Genomic DNA, 20,458 nt, shown 5'->3' on the forward strand with positions numbered 1-20,458 from the left:
AGGCTAATGCTAAGACGTCGCTTTCTAAGGACCAAATGACGCTCTAAGGACGTACGTACGCGCATGCGTCATGTTTAGGCTGGGTGTCAAACCGCAAGATCCTTCACTGAATAGTGTGACTATGTAGTGTCGCAGTGTGCAGTTTGAAACGCAGCCATGTACAAAAATGGTTTTGCTCTTTCAAAGGTTTGGTGTGAAGGAACTCTCTCTAAATAAAGAGCTTTGGAATGCAAGCACTGGAGCATTCAGTGTAAACCAGGCCTCTTTAATTAAGAAATCATGTAGATTATTAACTGTTTTAAAGCACCTTAATTTTATATAAAGATAACACATTTTCTAAGGTGGATTTTACTGTCTCTTATTTTACATGTTATGTAATTGGAACATGATTTCTTGAATGATTTGTTATTCCTCTGGCTTTGTTTTTTGTTGTTATTCGTCATATACATATACATACACTTTCTTAACCGGTTATCCAATTGGGGGGATGGGGGATGGGGGATGGGGGGGGGGGGGGTGCTGGAGCCTATCCCAGCTTTTCAATGGGCGCAAGGGCCCCCAGTAACACCCTCCATTGGTGGGTAGACACACATACACACACACACCCATTCTCACCTATAGGGCAATTTAGTGTCTGGACTGTGGGAGGAAACCGGAGCTCCCAGAGGAAACCCACGCAGACATTGGGAGAACATGCCTTCAAGACCTTCTTGACCTTCTTGACCACCGAGCCACTGTGCCACCCTACAGGTGTACAGTACAACGAATTTCTATCTTTGCATATTCCAGTTTGTTTGAAAGCTGGGGTCAGAGCACAGGGTCAGCCATTGTATGATGCCCCTGGAACCGAGAGGGTTAAGGGCCTCGCTCAAGGACCCAACAGTGGCTGCATAGCAGAGCTGGGATTCAAACTCTCAACCTTTCAGTTGATAGCCCAAAGCTCTATCCACCAGGCTACCACTGTCCAATGTTGTATTAATGTTAAATCATATTTTTGGTAATATGTTTATATATATTCAGTGTACTATTATGTTTACTGTATACTGTTTCTTTAATACATAATAATAATAATGATTATGATGATTATGATGATAATAATAATAATAATACTATTAACAGTAATAATAATAACAATAACAACAGTAATAATAATAATAACAGTAATAATAATAATAAAGTGGGTAGAGCATTGGGCTATCAACCAGAAGATTGGCGGTTCAAATCCAGGCTTTGCTATGCAGCCACTGTTGGGCCCTTGAGCAAGGCCCTTAACCCTGTCTGCTCCAGGGGCGCCGTACGTTGGCTGACCCTGCGCTCTGACCCCAGCTTCCAACCAAGCTGGGATATGCGAAGAAAGAATTTAATTGTACTGTACACCTGTATATGTATATATGACAAATAAAGTATATATATAAAAAATAAATAAATAATAATAACAGTAATAAAAATTATAATAATAACAGTAATAAAAATAACAACAACAACAATAATAATAATAACAGTAATAATAATAACATTATTAATAATAATAATAACAACAACAACAACAACAACAATAAAAATAATAACAATAATAATAACAGTAATAATAACAACAGTAATAATAATAATAATAATAAAAAAAATAATAGTAATAATAATAATAATAATAATAATATAATAATAATAATAAAAGTTTCCTTCAAACTTTTCATGCCCTTACTTGCTGCAAACGCGTTTCGGTACTATTTCTATTTTGGGCATCTGGCGTGCCGTAGATGCCTAAAGAGGATAAAGAATGTTGTGGAAGTTGCTTTAAAAGGAGCGAGTTTAAGAAAAACTTCTATTAAAGGTAAAAATGTTTTATGTTACTTTTATTTAAAATACAGTCGTTGAACACTCGTGTTTGGTGATATTTGTTGTGTTATAAGCCTGGTTAGAACTGGTAACGTCCAGAGCGAGCTGCGACTTCTCTGGGTTATTGACCTGAGTTAGCGGTTAGCAGGTAGCTAGACTGTTAGCATAACACTGTGGTAAAGTGTTTGTTCAGCGCTGTTGTGTTTATGTATCGCCGCAGTTAAAGCTTCCTGTTGTTATAAGTGTAAATCAATTACTAAAACTGCAGTCAAGTGTTGTGAGACTTGTTAGAAGTTAATAGGAGAAACGCTGAGTAAAGTGGGCGTCTCCGGTTATAACTAACAACAATACAGCGTGTGCATTCACTGAGCAATTTATTAGGTACACCCATCTGGTACGTACATAAATGGACTATTTTCCAAGCTGCATCTACCTTACATATGATATTTGTGGCTATACAATGACTGACTGCAGCCCCTCTGTTTAATTACTGCTATAAAGCCTTTATGCTATGTTATAATCTATTGTAAAGCACCCCTGGAGCAGACAGGGTTAAGGGCCTTGCTTAAGGGCCCAACAGTGGCTGTATATCAGTGGCTGGATTTGAACCGACAATCTTCCCACTGATAGCCCAAAGCTCTACGTCTCAATTGGGCAATGTCTTTATTACCACTGTAATAGTGGGCCAGCGTAATAGACTGCTGCCCCAGCCTAATAAAGAGATCAATAGGTTCAAATCAGATTAAAAGATCCCAACAACACTAACACTGCTGTGCCTGATACACTAATATCAAAACAACAAACACTACCATGTCATAACCACGCCAGTGTCATTGCAGTGCTAAGAATGGTCCACCAACCAACTATTATCTGATCAGTGGTGACCAGATAGATCCAGTAGGTTGTTGCTATTGGTTGATAAATTGGGTACAGGGGGAAAATACGTGTTGTATGACTATTAATTCTTACCAAATTTTACCAAAGTTAAATGTAAAACAGACTTCTGGTATAATCGTTAATAAATGCAGTTAAACATTGGTAAATGCTCTAAAGCCATCATACTATGTTATAATCTAGTCATAAACTAGGACAGGCTGAATGCCTTTATTTGATGTACAGTGTATCACATAAGTGAGTACACCCCTCACATTTCTGCAGATATTTAAGTATATCTTTTCATGGGACAACACTGACAAAATGACACTTTGACACAATGAAAAGTAGTCTGTGTGCAGCTTATATAACAGTGTAAATCTTTCCTCAAAATAACTCAATATACAGCCATTAATGTCTAAACCACCGGCAACAAAAGTGAGTACACCCCTTAGTAAAAAGTCCTGAAGTGTCAATATTTTGTGTGGCCACCATTATTTCCCAGAACTGCCTTAACTCTCCTGGGCATGGAGTTTACCAGAGCTTCACAGGTTGCCACTGGAATGCTTTTCCACTCCTCCATGACGACATCACGGAGCTGGCAGATATTCGAGACTTTGCGCTCCTCCACCTTCCGCTTGAGGATGCCCCAAAGATGTTCTATTGGGTTTAGGTCTGGAAACATGCTTGGCCAGTCCATCACCTTTACCCTCAGCCTCTTCAATAAAGCAGTGGTCGTCTTAGAGGTGTGTTTGGGGTCATTATCATGCTGGAACACTGCCCTGCGACCCAGTTTCCGGAGGGAGGGGATCATGCTCTGCTTCAGTATTTCACAGTACATATTGGAGTTCATGTGTCCCTCAATGAAATGTAACTCCCCAACACCTGCTGCACTCATGCAGCCCCAGACCATGGCATTCCCACCACCATGCTTGACTGTAGGCATGACACACTTATCTTTGTACTCCTCACCTGATTGCCGCCACTCATGCTTGAGACCATCTGAACCAAACAAATGAATCTTGGTCTCATCAGACCATAGGACATGGTTCCAGTAATCCATGTCCTTTGTTGACATGTCTTCAGCAAACTGTTTGCGGGCTTTCTTGTGTAGAGACTTCAGAAAAGGCTTCCTTCTGGGGTGACAGCAATGCAGACCAATTTGATGTAGTGTGCGGCGTATGGTCTGAGCACTGCCAGGCTGACCCCCCACCTTTTCAATCTCTGCAGCAATGCTGACAGCACTCCTGCGCCTATCTTTCAAAGACAGCAGTTGGATGTGACGCTGAGCACGTGCACTCAGCTTCTTTGGACGACCAACGCGAGGTCTGTTCTGAGTGGACCCTGCTCTTTAAAAACGCTGGATGATCTTGGCCACTGTGCTGCAGCTCAGTTTCAGGGTGTTGGCAATCTTCTTGTAGCCTTGGCCATCTTCATGTAGCGCAACAATTCGTCTTTTAAGATCCTCAGAGAGTTCTTTGCCATGAGGTGCCATGTTGGAACTTTCAGTGACCAGTATGAGAGAGTGTGAGAGCTGTACTACTAAATTGAACACACCTGCTCCCTATGCACACCTGAGACCTAGTAACACTAACAAATCACATGACATTTTTGAGGGAAAATGACAATCAGTGCTCAATTTGGACATTTAGGGGTGTAGTCTCTTAGGGGTGTACTCACTTTTGTTGCCGGTGGTTTAGACATTAATGGCTGTATATTGAGTTATTTTGAGGGAAGAATAAATTTACACTGTTATATAAGCTGCACACAGACTACTTTTCATTGTGTCAAAGTGTCATTTTGTCAGTGTTGTCCCATGAAAAGATATACTTAAATATCTGCAGAAATGTGAGGGGTGTACTCACTTTTGTGATACACTGTATATACATGTTTACAGTACAACAAAGCCGTAAAGGCCAGATCCAGGATTTGAACCCACAACTTTCCAGTTGTTGGCCTAAAGCCATAGCTCAGCTCTCTATGTTACCGCTGTTCCCACTATTCGTCCTTTAGACATCATATTTGAAAACAAAATAATAAGTATGTGGCTGCTAGCATATTTGTGTTTTGTTTTAACATATACTACATCGAAATAAAAGCAGAATTAAGGATCCTATAAATGCTACTCGTGTTCAGTGTTCTCACACTTTTCAAAAGTCTGGAAAAGTCAAACAGACCAGGGACCCTGCCTTGTTGGACCCACCATCCCATCATGGGAATTTTCTGTGTCTGGAAGTATTTTTGCTTCTGTTTCCATATTCAAATCTCTTTTTAGAAACTGCAGACAGTGGTAAAAAAAATCACTATCAGTGAAGATATCAGCAAAGTGGTCTAGTCCCTACGTGTCTTGAAAGTAGTCAACCAACTTCACACTTATTTATGGCATAACGACACAATCAGATTCTTAATCTTTTCGATTTTGATTCGATACCAACCCACCATTTAGACCAGTGTTGGCCCCAGTGCTCAGTATCAACTCAATGCATCATTAAGTTAAAGGTTGAAACATTTTCCAGACCTGACCTGCACTGAATTCTTCTCTCAGTAGCTTTAAGATGTTTTTATTTTTACTTCCGTGCAGTCGGAAGCAGAATTCTTGGGTCTGTCTAAGTTGATAAGACGATGGGCAACACCAGTGATCGCATAGCTGCTGACCGCCATGGCCCGAAGGCCCATCGCGCAGACAGTGGTGCTGGACATAAAGACCATGAACCCAGCAAGATGATGGACAGCACAGATGATCCTAACATTTTTAATACACACGGGCCTGATACAAAGGTGAGAAAAACTTGATGAATAAAACAAGGGACATAGCCTTTCGTATCTATACGTTGATGCCATATGTAGATCCTCGATCTGTCTGATTGGAAATTTGGATCCCATCAATAGTGGACTAGCATCATTTTTCACTGCGCTACCTTTTGTTTACCAGTGTGTATGATAAAGGCTTGTGTAGTTAAGACATGACTTGTGTGTTCTGCTAGGCTCCAGTAGAAAAAGACATGCCTCCAGATTTGGATGACTTGGTAAAAACTGGCCCTCAGGAGCGTCCCACGGTGATTCGCTGGGCCGGAGGAGGGACAGACGTCTACATCTCGGGCTCCTTCAACAACTGGAACAGCAAGATCCCACTCAATAAAAGGTATTCTAATACAGTAGACTCACGGTAAAAATCATGGACAAAATGTGGGTCACATTATTAATACATTATTAAAGTGCTACTTATGTCATGTATGTTTCTTTTTGTTTCCCTGACACAAAAGTCATAATGACTTTGTTGCGATTCTGAATTTGCCTGAGGGGGAACATCAGTACAAGTTCTTTGTTGATGGACAGTGGGTTCATGATCCTTCAAAGGTAAAAAAAACAAAAAAACAACATGATTCTATACATTATACATATATAACATCTTTGCCTTAGTTAGAGGTTATTCTGTTCATACAAAGTGTAAACAGCTTTAACTGCAAATTAAACCCTAATCAATGTTTTGGTCTGCAGCCGGTGGTGACTAGTCAGATGGGAACCATTAACAACCTGATTCAGGTGAAGAAATCTGACTTTGAGGTGTTCGATGCGCTGCAGGTGGACTCCCTGGAGTGCTCAGACACGTCTGGTGAGAACCGTGGGAACCGTGCATGTGACACTTACTCATTGTGAATGAATCCTACATTTATAATGTAACAAAGTAAAAATGAGAGTTTGATTTTCAGCTGAGCCACCGACCTGACCGGGCGTCCACACAAACACGGTTGGCTGTATGTGAGGGAGGAACTCACATTAGGGATGTCTGTGGGAATTTCTGGCTTTTAAGTCAAAAGAGCCTTTGTAAGATCTGACTTTGATGTTGGACAGGAAGGCCTGGGTCGCAAGTAACATTTCAATTCATCCCAAAGGTGTTTAAGGTCAGGGCAGTGTGCAGACCACTGGAGATCCTCCATACCAAACTTGATAAGATGAGAATCCATAGCAGGGCCACATCAGCCCAGACATAGTCAGTAGTGTCTGTATGTAGACTTTCGATTGGCTCATAACACTGCAGTGGATTCAAACCCTGGATCCTAGCGGTAGTGTGCTAGCAGAATTTAACACTGCACCACTGGAGCTCCTCACTGGTCCATTTTTTCTTATATTTTAATGTATTTAAGATAGTAACTATTTACAAAAACAGTCTCAATTGCTTTTTCAGATTTGTCCAGCTCACCACCGGGTCCCTACGGACAGAATATGTACATGTTCCGACCCGAGGAGCGCTTCAAGGCCCCGCCTATCCTTCCCCCTCACCTCCTCCAAGTTATTCTCAACAAAGACACAAACGTATCAGTAAGTACCTAATCACAACAAAAATATGCTCCAAAATGCTGCCAGTCAGCCCATCAGTTTGGTGTCCTGACATTTACTTTTTAGATTTATTTGTTTTTTAAATATAGTACATGCATTATTCCTTATATAGAGGCTTTTAAGTGACAACACCAAGCCACATAATTACATTTTTAATTCACAGATTGAGCCTACTTTGATCTCTGTATTAGATTTATAGTCAGAATCCTGGATCACAGTAACAGCAGGAAAAATCAAATACTAGAAAACAAATCATTTCAATTTGAGATGTGAGGTGATCTGAGGCATTGTCCTGGCTATATTACATTTAAGGCCCTACCTAAACAAACCTTTTCCCATGTAATACACAATATGCAGTCATGTTTACTGGTGAATTTGGACTATGAGGCAGTTCAAGCAATCCTACGGCAATTCAGTTAGCAATCGCTTAGTCAAAATGTCCAAGATGTCGAAGTGTAAAGCAGCTAAAAACACGACAAGGGTAACCTAGTTTGGAAAACTCCCAACCAGTTCTGTGGACACGGGAGAATTTTCGTATTTGAGATGGAGCCTCGCACCGTCGCTGGATGTTCTAGGTTTACATTCAACCATTAAGGTAGGCTGTGCTGTGTATTGTAGCTTTCATTCATTCTATCATTTAATTTATGAGTGTAATTTAATGACCACCGTGAAATGTGGCACATTTCTTTAAAAATCCAGGTCCATTAAATTAAGCACATTATCCCGTGAATTTAGTAGGGCCCTAGTTATATATATATATGAAAAATGATTCTGTGTGAGACAGTAAGCGAAACATTTAATATTTATCAATGGCATCATGCATTGGTGCTTAATCTGGTTTAATCTCTGTGTAGTGTGACCCTGCTTTGCTGCCTGAACCCAATCATGTGATGCTAAACCATCTCTACGCACTTTCAATAAAGGTAGGAATAACCAGAACCATCACACACATTCATGTACATTCATCTGTATAAAACAAACCAGCTTCTAATGTCTTGTTTTTTTTTATTTTCTAGGATGGTGTCATGGTCCTTAGTGCAACTCACAGGTATAAGAAGAAGTACGTCACCTCTCTGCTTTATAAACCCATCTGAAACCTGACACCTGAGCACGTTTATACCTGTTCTGTTGCTCCATGTGGCTGTGGTGTTACTACGTACCAGTTTACACTGGATCTGCTACCCACGGTCACTTTATTACCATACAGGAAAGTGTGTGTGTGCATGTTATCACTATTGGACAACTAGGCTATTGCAGTGTTGAATTTTTTGAGTGTTTTTGTGATACACTATGTTTTTAAATATGTTTGGTATTTTAAATGTGCATTTTTTTGTGTATTTAAACTATTATCTGGTTTGAAAATAGCTTCGCCCCAGTTTTATTAAAAGCGGTTGATTCGACTAAAAGAAAGGTGGCGCTTTCATTTTTAACTCACGTCAGGTCACTACGCAGTTACGATTTGCGCAGATGACTCACCTTTCTCCAATGCCCTCTGTCTCGTGTCTTTTGTAGCAGACTCCTACCACAAGTCCTGGCATAAGAAGAAGAAGAAGAAGAACCTTTATTGTCATTATACCCTGCCGTCAATGTTGTCATTTGGATGCCTCATTACATGCACACGTAACTTAATATGGTTCAGTAGCTCCTCTTCTGTTCTGGCTATTTTGTAAATGTACTCAGTAGTCATCATCTTCCTCCCTGCAGTTTTCTAATGCTCTTGTTCCAAAAATTCATTTTGTGGCCAGACCAAGGCTTATATCTGTGGTAGCTTTGTGATTTTAGAGTTTCATGTTTTATTTATTTGGATCATGTGATCACGATTGTGTGATGCTGAATAAAAGGGCTTTTAGAATGTATTTAAATAAACTAGTCAGCTTAAGAATCAAGCACAGGACGATTTGGTGTTTGTCAGGCTGCCCTTGTTGTCGTCTACATTCTTCAAGACTTTAATAGAATCAGTTACAGTTAAGTTTTAAATACACACTTGTAATGTCTCATTCTAGTTGCCAATGTTTCTCACGCCAAACAAACGGCCTGCTTTAATACACTTGTCCCTGGTCAGGAAGGGTAACCAAATCTAGCACACATACTTGGGTACAGTACAAGTCATCTGGCAATGAAAACAACCATTAATTGTGGCATTACAGATTGAGATTCTGAGCTCCTGGGTTCGAATCTCGGCTCTGCTACCGGTCGTCTGGGCGCCCTCTAGCATGCGCAATTGGCTAATGCCTGCAGCAGCAAACAAAATTGGCCTACAGTCTGCTGGGTGGGAACGACCGGACTAGAGGTCGGGGTTATCAACACTGTGTAAGGACCTTGTACAGAAAGTGGAGGAGCGCAGAGATCGTGACGTGGCTCTCCGTATGCGAAGCCGACCTCGCATGCAAATCCACTGAAGTATGGGTGAATAAGAAGGGATTGGTGGACTGCGCACATGTCGGAGGGCGTGTGTGTCAGGCGAAAATACACCCTCCTTGGACGCCATTGGGGTCCCCTATGCTAAATTGGGAGAAAACGGGGGTAATAAAAAAAAAAAAAAACAGTTGTTGAGGTGGTTGTTAAAAGGGTTATATTGCTGTACCAAAGGCTGTGCTAATTTTAAAAAACAGTGTACATTAAACCAAGGGCTTTTCTCTTAGTGTTTGGCGTGAGTCATGCTATTAAACCAAACTACAGTTTGTCAGACTCAGACTCTGTATTTAATATTTAATTGTTTGTGGTGCGCATGTGCATACGGTTGCCTGTTACTGCGATTGTCTAAGCACTTTACCCATAAAACAACTTTCAGTAAGAGTTCAGACAGAGAGTTTTCAGTCTCTCGGCTATGCAATGGATAAATCATGCGAATGAATCGGGTACCCTTGGCGCCGGGTGAACCTGCACCCTCTGTAACCCAAATATTATAATGTATTATTGTTACGATTTGCGCAGATGACTCACCTTTCTCCAATGCCCTCTGTCTCGTGTCTTTTGTAGCAGACTCCTACCACAAGTCCTGGCATAAGAAGAAGAAGAAGAAGAACCTTTATTGTCATTATACCCTGCCGTCAATGTTGTCATTTGGATGCCTCATTACATGCACACGTAACTTAATATGGTTCAGTAGCTCCTCTTCTGTTCTGGCTATTTTGTAAATGTACTCAGTAGTCATCATCTTCCTCCCTGCAGTTTTCTAATGCTCTTGTTCCAAAAATTCATTTTGTGGCCAGACCAAGGCTTATATCTGTGGTAGCTTTGTGATTTTAGAGTTTCATGTTTTATTTATTTGGATCATGTGATCACGATTGTGTGATGCTGAATAAAAGGGCTTTTAGAATGTATTTAAATAAACTAGTCAGCTTAAGAATCAAGCACAGGACGATTTGGTGTTTGTCAGGCTGCCCTTGTTGTCGTCTACATTCTTCAAGACTTTAATAGAATCAGTTACAGTTAAGTTTTAAATACACACTTGTAATGTCTCATTCTAGTTGCCAATGTTTCTCACGCCAAACAAACGGCCTGCTTTAATACACTTGTCCCTGGTCAGGAAGGGTAACCAAATCTAGCACACATACTTGGGTACAGTACAAGTCATCTGGCAATGAAAACAACCATTAATTGTGGCATTACAGATTGAGATTCTGAGCTCCTGGGTTCGAATCTCGGCTCTGCTACCGGTCGTCTGGGCGCCCTCTAGCATGCGCAATTGGCTAATGCCTGCAGCAGCAAACAAAATTGGCCTACAGTCTGCTGGGTGGGAACGACCGGACTAGAGGTCGGGGTTATCAACACTGTGTAAGGACCTTGTACAGAAAGTGGAGGAGCGCAGAGATCGTGACGTGGCTCTCCGTATGCGAAGCCGACCTCGCATGCAAATCCACTGAAGTATGGGTGAATAAGAAGGGATTGGTGGACTGCGCACATGTCGGAGGGCGTGTGTGTCAGGCGAAAATACACCCTCCTTGGACGCCATTGGGGTCCCCTATGCTAAATTGGGAGAAAACGGGGGTAATAAAAAAAAAAAAAAACAGTTGTTGAGGTGGTTGTTAAAAGGGTTATATTGCTGTACCAAAGGCTGTGCTAATTTTAAAAAACAGTGTACATTAAACCAAGGGCTTTTCTCTTAGTGTTTGGCGTGAGTCATGCTATTAAACCAAACTACAGTTTGTCAGACTCAGACTCTGTATTTAATATTTAATTGTTTGTGGTGCGCATGTGCATACGGTTGCCTGTTACTGCGATTGTCTAAGCACTTTACCCATAAAACAACTTTCAGTAAGAGTTCAGACAGAGAGTTTTCAGTCTCTCGGCTATGCAATGGATAAATCATGCGAATGAATCGGGTACCCTTGGCGCCGGGTGAACCTGCACCCTCTGTAACCCAAATATTATAATGTATTATTGTGCACAGTGTTTGTAAATGATCATGTATTGGTTGTAGAGAAAGGTCTCTTGATATAATAAGCAATAGGTGACAGTCAGACATTTCTATGAGGTTTTTGTCACATTTGACACGTATTAAGGATTCAGGTGGTGTTAAGGTGCTTGATGGCACTGTTTAACACTTGTGATTGTATCTGCAGTGCTGTATGATCTGTGTATGCTGTGTCTTTGAACGAGTTGTACATTATTTACTGGATTTGTTTGCCAATAAAAAGGAATGATGCCGTTTCTGTTTCTGCAGTGTTTCTGATATTGTTGTGAAAGATGTAAAGAAATACAGTGTGTCCATATTTTCAATATGCTCTTTACCAATTCTGTGTGTGTTCTCTTCATACAAAGCTTTTCTTACCTCTTCACCTAGGGCTTTGTAGAGTACATGGACCTCTATATAATTATTTTAGAACGATGTGCCTGATGTGAAATATAATACTCACCTACTCTCAAGTCTATCACTATAATTCTACCTCTCATCTTCATCCTTATCATCACTATCACTAGACAAGATTTCAGTTTCTGAGATGTTTCCAGTGTCAACTAACTGAAGCTCTGCAGAATAAATTTTTTTCTGTGATTACAGGGGAAAATTTATCAGAAGTACTAAAAAAACAAGCATGAAAAATAAACATCAAGACACTGGGGAATAGGGAGGTGGTGTTCGATTAAAATATTTGGCATCCAGTATGAAAGATATGACAATTAGTAGGTGGAATTTCAGGCATGATCCTTTTCCCCAAACTACAGTGAATTAATAACTGCATTATTATCATACAGTCCAGTGCAAACGCTTGGGCACCCTTGGTGATGTCACAATGTTAGCACAGACTCCATTTAGGTAAACAATTTCTATTTATTTGCCAGACTGAACAAACACAAAATTAGATATTTGTAAATCCTACAAATGTTCCAAAAAATTCTGTAAATTAACAGTAATTGTGCATTAATTTTGTCTTCAACTATAGTTGAACTATAGTGGATGAGGAGGGATTATGAGACTGTAAGGGAAGTGTTTGGGTCCAGCAGTTTGGGCCACAGCAAGAAGATCTTGGGTTCGTTTCCCAGGTGGAGCGGTCCGGGTCCTTTCTGTGAGGAGTTTGCATGTTCTCCCCATGTCTGCGTGGGTTTCGTCCGGAAGCTCCTCTTACAGTCCAAAGACATGCAAGTGAGGTGAATTAGAGATACAAAATTGTCCATGACTGTTTGGCATTGAACTTGTGAACTGATGGATCTTGTGTAATGGGTGACTACCGTTCCTGTCATGGAACCAAAGTGTGTAAAACATGACGTTAAAATCCTAATAAATCTATTTCCTTGGCTGCTCCTGTTAGGGGTCGCCGGCGGATCGTGATCCGCATTATTGATTTGGCACAGTTTTTACGCCGGATGCCCTTCCTGACACGGCCCTCCTTATTTATCCGGGCTTGGGACCGGCACTACAATGCACTGGTTTATGCATCCTAGCGGCCAGGTACCTATAGGACAATTCAGTGTCTCCAATTAGCCTGGCTGCATGTTTTTGGACTGTGGGAGGAACCGGAGCACCCGGAGGAAACCCACACAGACACGGGGAGAACATGCAAACTCCACAAAGAAAGGACCCGGACCGCCCCACCTGGGGATCGAACCCAGAACCTTCTTGCTGTGAGGAGACAGTGCTACCCACCGTGCCGCCCGACGTTAAAACCCTAATAAATAAATACATAATAATTGTTAACTCCATTAATTGGAGTTAAATGTAAATAAACCATTTTCAGCTCTTTGGGTGTACATGATACGTAATCTTGTAATCCGAAACTGTCTTAATCACCGTGACCAAAAAGCAAAACAAAAACGCAGACGAGGACCATGATTTATCCGTGACCTTTTATTGCATGACAAACACAGCAGACTCCGTGGCAACAAATGAGTCCTCAAAAATCATCATATCATATACACTTGGTAAAGTTTTCCCAATTACCACATTAAAATTTCATGTGTCCATCTTTAAATTAATATACAGGGATTGCTTACGCCAATTAATTCTTCAACTCCAATCAGATTCATAGTAAAACTGACAACTTTGGTACTGGTATGCAATTCTTAACAAGCCAAAAGTCAACACTTATTTCTTTGTGGTTAGAAATGTACTCGTGGCCCAAATATTGCTAAGTGCAAGCAAGGCCAGGCTCGCTGCTTAAAATATTCCCGTATCTACAACTAACACCAAGCAGTAGTTCAAATGATTGTTTTTTTTACTGCAGAGAATAAATAATACTGCATTTCTGGCTTATAGGCAAGCGAAGCAACATTTCCTCAAGCTTTGTATCAACGTGCTATAAAATAAACACTACAAAGCTTTTCAGTTCCTCAGGACCAAGCCATGACTATACTGGCTTTTATAAATTAGCATATCTATCTGGTTATGCACTACTTAGGATGCAGGAAGCAGCACAATACTGATTCAAAAGAAGGTAATGCTGCAAATAATTGTTTTGCTATTGCACAGCTACCCCGATACTCATCCTAATCATAGTAAAACACAAAATAATATAATTAAAAGCGACGTATGTACAGCACTAGAAAGCAGAAATTAAACAGCACAATACAGATACAAGCGGCGTCTCAAACTGTGACAGAATACGTGATTGTAGCATCGGTAAGCAAATCATGGTCCCACCAGGTCCTTGCCAAAGTTTGTTCTCTCTATTTCAGCAGATTTGAGCCGATACGAATATGTGGAGGTACCGCAGCGTTTTGGTCCAATTACTTAACCCATATGTTCACTAAAATGCATTTAGTGAAAATGATGAATGTGATCCAGTAGCAGTCATTCAGAAAATAGTACTATAGGAGGTTTTATACTGACTGTTTAAAAAGTTCAAACATTAATTAATTAAAGCATGCATTGTGGGGTTTTTTTTTGCTGACACTAAATATGGATGTTGTACACTGTCGAGTCACATTATTATGACTTCCTACTTTAGACGGCTGCAGAGCGTAGCTCATGAAGGAAGTCACGTTTCGTGAGCTGGCTTGGTGGCTATATAAGGTGTGGAAGGCACTCTCAACAGATTTGGGTACGAATCCATCCTTGCATGCTGATTGTCTTTCCTGGGGTGGATGGGATCTTCCAGCAAGACGATGCGACACGTCACACGGTTTGAAATGTCCCACATTGGTTGGAAGAGCATGACCAAGACTTCCAAGTACTACCCTGGCTCCCTAATTCCCCAGACTTGAACCCAATTGAGCATCTGTGGGACCACCTCGATTGGCGTGTTCGCTCTATGGATCCTCCCCCATGCCCCCGCCAGCAGATGTGAGATGCACTGCAGTCAGCATGGCTTCAGATACCTGGGACGACCCACCAGGACCTTATTGAGTCACTCCCAGCCTGTCTCGACAGTGTAGTTAAGTTAAGCAGAGCAGGAACCAATAACTAGTAGTTATTTGTAGACACTGTGTAGCTTGTTGGCGGTGTATTTATTTTGTATACTATTTATTGATTTTTTTATATTTAGTTTATGCATTTTCTCCCCCTTTTTCTCCCTTTTAGCGTGTCCAATTGCCCGATTGCGTCATGCTTTCTCTCCACCAATGCCGATCCCCGCTCTGATTGAGGAGAACGAAGCTAACCCACACCCCCTCCGACACGTGGGTAGCAGCCGTATGCATTTTGTCACCTACACTTTGACGAGTGCAATGCGGATCAGCACTGTGTACGGAGAGACACACCCTGACAGCACCCTTTTCTCATCTCTGTGCAGGCGCCATCAATCAGCCAGCAGAGGTCGTAATTGCATTATTTATGAGAGAGTCCCTATCCGGCTTTTAATATCCCACCCATATATGAACAACAGGCCGATCGTTGTTCATGTGGCCGGCAGGCAGAGCTGAGATTCGATACGATGTATTCGAGATCCCAGCTCTGGTGTTCAGCGTGTGTTTTACCGCTGCGCCACCTGAGCGGCATATACTATTTAAATCATACTTGAACCGGACACTCAATTTCATTCTCCATTCGGTCATGCAAAGTGACATTTCCAAATTCCCCTGACCCATCTATAGGCTTCAGAAGCCTCTCTGGATGGCAGACAGGTTAATACAAAAAAGAATACTGAAAACAGAAGTTCAAACTTTGGCAAGTATCTGTGAACCTCATTTTACAGCTTAATTTTCCTTCATTTACTTATTTTTTTTTAACTCCACCATGCAAATACTGCCCAAGAACAAGATCAGTAGTAATACAGGATAATAATACAAGTCATAATATTGCACTGACGGTCTTTTAGCTTTATAAAATACAGAGTTTCAGTGTAAGCTGCATTCAGTGACCTATACTTATACTGCACATGCTATTAAAGCTACAATCAGCAAACACTCCGGCTGGTATTTTGGCATAGCGAAAGGCTTAAAAGTCCTTTAATGAACTCACTAAACTCAATCTGAGCTTTAAGCTATTGCCTGATTGAGCCTTCGATATAGGCACTGGTAGTTCAGTGGTCGGAAAGTCTAAGGATCTGCGGTTCAGACGCTGTCTTAAATAATGTGTTGCCCCTAAATAATGTTGCCCCTGAGCTTCTCAAGGAAATTTAGCGGCAGTATGATCAGCTGCAACATCATATATGCATCTTCAACAGCAGGTTCTTGTTCTGTAGTGAATGAGTTTGTACCATATGCGTCCACACCGAACTAATATGCAACCACACTCCTGAATGCTGACAAGCTGCCATTACAATACATTCTGCGGCAGCCGCGCCACACAGCACCGTCCGCCCGGGTGCTGTTCCCATCCCACAAGGCAAAGTAAAGAACAGAAACAGACAAGAAGGCCAGAGGACACAGGAAGAAGAGAAGGCAGAAGAGGAGAAGTGGAGAGGCGTAGCACGGCTCAGCTGGTTTATTACGCCTCTTGGTAAAGGCACTCCCTGCTGCGCTTCCTGGCGTGTTTCGGGCTGGTTTCCATGGCAATCTCAGGGGTCACACCACCCCAATCAGAAGACACTGGGAAGGCACCTTTGAGGATTTGACCTTAACAGGAATCAAAGACATTAATATCAAAATCAGTTTTTGCTTTAAGACAAGTTTATGACAAGAGATATAGAGGTTATAGAGACGACCGGGTCTGTATGCAGCAGAGAAAGAACTCAAATATACACAGATGAGGCAAAACATTAAGACCATTCGTCTAATAAATTAAAATGCTGTCAAGGGTAAGGAGTATTAGTCTAGTAAATAAAAAAAACTGCATCTTATTACTGACAGAAAACCATTAATGTATCACATTCACTGCACACATTTATTGTTTATCTTCTTTTGCCATGAAACTAAGCGTGTGTGTATGTGTGTGTGAAATGGAATTAGTCCATTAGCTTGTTAATAAAATGGATTGCCTTGGGTGAATGAATGCACATAAATGCTTTTAGGCTGTGTTCACATTGCAAGTAAAGTGATCCAAATCTTTCACACACCATATGGATGGTTGGACCACTTTTTCCAAAACCATGGCCCCTACCCCCAGTGCCTGACTTCACAAGCATTTATAAGGTCATGCACTGATAATAACAGATGATGGATGATAAACCCTGGGTCATAATTTATTAGTTCCAATTTATCCATACTCCTTACCCTTGACAGGTTGGTGTGCTTCCTGAATATCCCTGGCCTGCTGGGTCGGCTGGGTGCCACATAGCGGGCATAATTGGTAGTGCCTGCAGGGAGGGATGACCGGAATATGTGGGTGGGGTCTTCAAACGCTGTGTAAGGACCCTGACGGGCGGATAGAGGCGCCTGTGCAGAGTGCATGGGTGGAAAATGGTTCCGGCTGCACTTGTATATACATATACAGTATATACACACACACAAATGCAGGCCACACCTTCAACTGTAGTAAATAAAGGGAACTCTGTGGATGTTGGGCTGGATTTCACGGTGGCTTCCACTTTAGAAAAATAGAAGCTTGAAGGGTTGTGGAGGAATTGGAAGGAGGTGGTAAAGCTATTTTACAGCATAACCCAGTTTATTGATGGATGGAGCTTTGTGTTGAGAAGTTCATCAAAAAGTTTCCGCACTTTTTTTTACTCTATTTATTAAGAATTTCAAAAACAAATGACATCACTTTTCTACATAATTTTTTCCAGCGTCGTACCAACGTTTTAATGCCATCAGCAAAAAATGTTTTTGGTTGAGTGTGATGCACCTCTGCTTTCACATCATCATCACATGAAAATCTTCTTCCCCTTAAAGCTTCTTTGAGTGTCCAAAAAAGGTGGAAATCAGATGGCGCTAAATCCGGACTATAAGCATCTCTCAGTCTCTCAGACACGACCGATTACTACTCCTCCAACCCTCACCGCTTCCAATGGAAATATAACAGTGCGGAAACTTTTTGAAGACCCCTCGTGATGGTTAAGCATGGAATTCACTAGCATTTGATCAAAAAAGCCAGAACGCTTTTGTTAGAAATCAGTAATCAGAGCTGACAGGGTGAAAAAGCAATGTCAAGGATCAGAGTCAGTCCAAGCACAGGCAGAGTGAAGCACACGGCAGAGAAGAGCACAGACCGAACCATTACCATGGTAAAGGGATGAGGAGGAGGAAGAGCTTAAGGATGAAATCCTGAGCTGGTTCTTCTGGATTCACTCAGACAAAACAAGAAAGAAAAGAAGGAGCAAGAGACAGACAAGGTGAGGGCAGAAAAACGAAGGACAGTAGGGTTTTCTCCATGCACACGTGGGGATCTGTACACAGAACAATGGGGAATCTCTGCACTGAAGCTACATTCTCACCTCCAGATTGGTTCTGGCTTTTTTGAGCACGTCTCGAGTCCTGGACACTAAAATGCAGAACAAAAAGAACTATTTAGATGAGAAAATATTCCACACACACATTTCATGCTTGGCTTTATTAATTGAATTCAATTTTTTGCATTTTTCCTCCCAATTTAGTCGTATCCAATTACCCGATTGCATTACACTTCTTCTCTACTGATGTTGACCTCCACTCCTGACTGAGGAGAGCCGTGACTAACACAACACGTGTGCAGTAGCCGACTGCAGATCAGCTTTGTGTATGGAGAGTCACACCCTGATCACATGATCCATCGTCTCTGTGCAGGCGCCAGGTCGTAACTGCATCAGTTATGAGGAATCCCGTTCGGCACCCTCCCTACATTGTTGTGTGTAGGCGCCCAGCCTGCCAGTAGCAGAGCTGAGATTCGAACTGACGAATTCAGTGTTCTACAGCGTGTTTTACCGCTGTGCCACCTGAGCACCCTAGCTTGGCTTTATTTTAGGGTGGAATGATATACTGTGTACAGCAGCAGTAACTTACACTGGTTGACGATGAAGGTCTCCATGCTCTCTTTAGTCCGACTGGTGCTCTTCAGCCTTTGTATGGTGTTTTGCAAAACCTCCTCTTGCTCCTCTATCCTGGTACGCAGAGACTGAATCTCCTCCTTCATTGACTGCTCCTGCATGCACATACACATAATCATTTGTAGTTATTTAACAAAGGGTGGGAGGCACGGTGGCTCAGTAGGTAGCACTGGGTTGAATTCCCAGGTGGAGTGTTCCCAACTGTGTAAAACATGACGTTAAAATCTTAATAAATAAACATAACAAATTGTAATATGTACGCATGCATGACCTGTATTATCAGGACCTGGTTGGTTTTCTATATAGAAAATGCTTGGTTGTTTATGGTGGTCATTTCTCACTGACCTTTCGAAGAAAATGTGCCGAACTGTCACTGCTTGGCAAGGCTGCTCTCCAGAACATCTTAAGCAGAGAAAATGCCTCCTCCAGAATCTGCCTCAGAGTCTTAGTGTTAGCTAACAAAGTCTTTATGCTGGCATAATCCAGAGCCTAGACAGTGAAATAGAGAGGTAAAATGGTGTGAGCTGTTAGGACATCAGAGTATTATTCACTCACTTGCACCTACTGGCATGATTTGGGGTGGGTAAAATGAAATACACTGACGAAACCACCTGGCACATGCAGAACCAACGTGTCTTGTATCTAAATGTATCGTATCTAATTAGTCAATCTAAACCTCATAACATCATTTACAGTTCTATAATACTACCCTATAAGGGACAGTGGTAGCCTGGTGGATAGAGCTTTGGGCTATCGATTGAAAGGTTGAGAGGTCGAATCCCAGCTCTGCCATGCAGCCACTGTTGGGTCTTTGAGCAAGGCCCTTAACCCTCTCGGCTCCAGTGGCGCCGTATGATGGCTGACCCATAGTAGTAGTACTGTACAACTGTATATATGACAAATAAGGGCATTCTGTAATACCCTATAATTGTAAGTATCAACAATGTTATTTCATATTTTTGACCCCTTTGCAACTAAACTGCTGATCTTTCAGGACTACGGTAAAATCCCCTGCTGTTTACTTCAGAATTTGTACTGACCTTCCCTGTATTGACCTCCATCAGTGCAGTATTGAGGCAGGTATTCAGCGTGGCCTCCATCCTTTGCACCAACCCTCTGCCCTCTAACACCTGCTGCTGCAGAGCACCAAAGTCATCCACGTGCCCAATGGCATGTCGTCCGTTCCGGTTAGCGAACGAACCATCCGGGGCATCACCTTCCAGCTCAGAATGTGGCTCCAGAGAGTCTAAAAGTACATGTTAACCTTGAGTTAATAAGGTCCCACAGAGATAATAAAATGATATCAGAGGCATTTGAATATTAACTGTAGACTTTATGAGTTCATTCTGCAGAAACTATGACATAGTAGGAGAATCAGATTAGTGTTATTAGTTAGCATGCACACACCGTTAGCTGCGAGTGAGCTCTCCTCAAGCTCTGAAAAAGGAGAACACGGGGGGCCAGCAGGAAATGGGCCAACATCCCTTACTGGAGGAGAGGGAGATGGGTCTGTAGAAGACATACCACAATCAGGTTAACACACCATGCATTTGCAGGGCAACCCTAAAGTTGCTTTTATCGCATATCGCACATTCCAGTCAAACTATCAGAGCTTAGTCTAAATCCTAATTCCC

At 41.7% G+C, this 20,458-nt stretch overlaps 2 protein-coding genes across 7 annotated transcripts in view; one reads left to right on the top strand and one right to left on the bottom strand.

The window, feature by feature from the left end:
- Positions 1-1,739: 1,739 nt before the first annotated feature.
- prkab2 (protein kinase, AMP-activated, beta 2 non-catalytic subunit) overlaps positions 1,740-20,458 on the top strand; it is a 32,349-nt gene continuing 13,630 nt past the window's right edge. Inside the window, exons 1-8 of one of the 2 annotated variants that reach the window (XM_062987463.1) lie at positions 1,740-1,831; positions 5,291-5,487; positions 5,694-5,851; positions 5,973-6,066; positions 6,208-6,322; positions 6,896-7,029; positions 7,902-7,970; positions 8,064-11,698. In XM_062987463.1, coding sequence (XP_062843533.1) covers positions 5,332-5,487; positions 5,694-5,851; positions 5,973-6,066; positions 6,208-6,322; positions 6,896-7,029; positions 7,902-7,970; positions 8,064-8,141 — 804 coding nt within the window. In that variant the 5' untranslated portion in view covers positions 1,740-1,831; positions 5,291-5,331 and the 3' untranslated portion in view covers positions 8,142-11,698. Of the gene's footprint in view, positions 1,832-5,290; positions 5,488-5,693; positions 5,852-5,972; positions 6,067-6,207; positions 6,323-6,895; positions 7,030-7,901; positions 7,971-8,063; positions 11,699-20,458 lie in introns of those variants that run through there. The other variant, XM_062987464.1, reaches the window with a different exon arrangement.
- LOC134302380 (myomegalin-like) overlaps positions 13,316-20,458 on the bottom strand; it is a 64,050-nt gene continuing 56,907 nt past the window's right edge. For 3 of the 5 annotated variants that reach the window (XM_062987462.1, XM_062987461.1, XM_062987458.1), the window contains 7 exons: positions 20,232-20,333; positions 19,865-20,070; positions 19,170-19,313; positions 18,781-18,919; positions 18,237-18,283; positions 18,023-18,080; positions 13,316-16,479 (listed from right to left, as the gene is read on the bottom strand). In XM_062987462.1, the coding sequence (XP_062843532.1) occupies positions 16,352-16,479; positions 18,023-18,080; positions 18,237-18,283; positions 18,781-18,919; positions 19,170-19,313; positions 19,865-20,070; positions 20,232-20,333 (824 nt within the window). In that variant the 3' untranslated portion in view covers positions 13,316-16,351. The remainder of the gene's footprint in view (positions 16,480-18,022; positions 18,081-18,236; positions 18,284-18,780; positions 18,920-19,169; positions 19,314-19,864; positions 20,071-20,231; positions 20,334-20,458) is intronic. The other 2 variants (XM_062987459.1, XM_062987460.1) reach the window with 2 other exon arrangements.

Source organism: Trichomycterus rosablanca, chromosome 25 (assembly GCF_030014385.1).
Source record: "Trichomycterus rosablanca isolate fTriRos1 chromosome 25, fTriRos1.hap1, whole genome shotgun sequence".
Classification (NCBI taxonomy): Eukaryota; Metazoa; Chordata; class Actinopteri; order Siluriformes; family Trichomycteridae; genus Trichomycterus; species Trichomycterus rosablanca.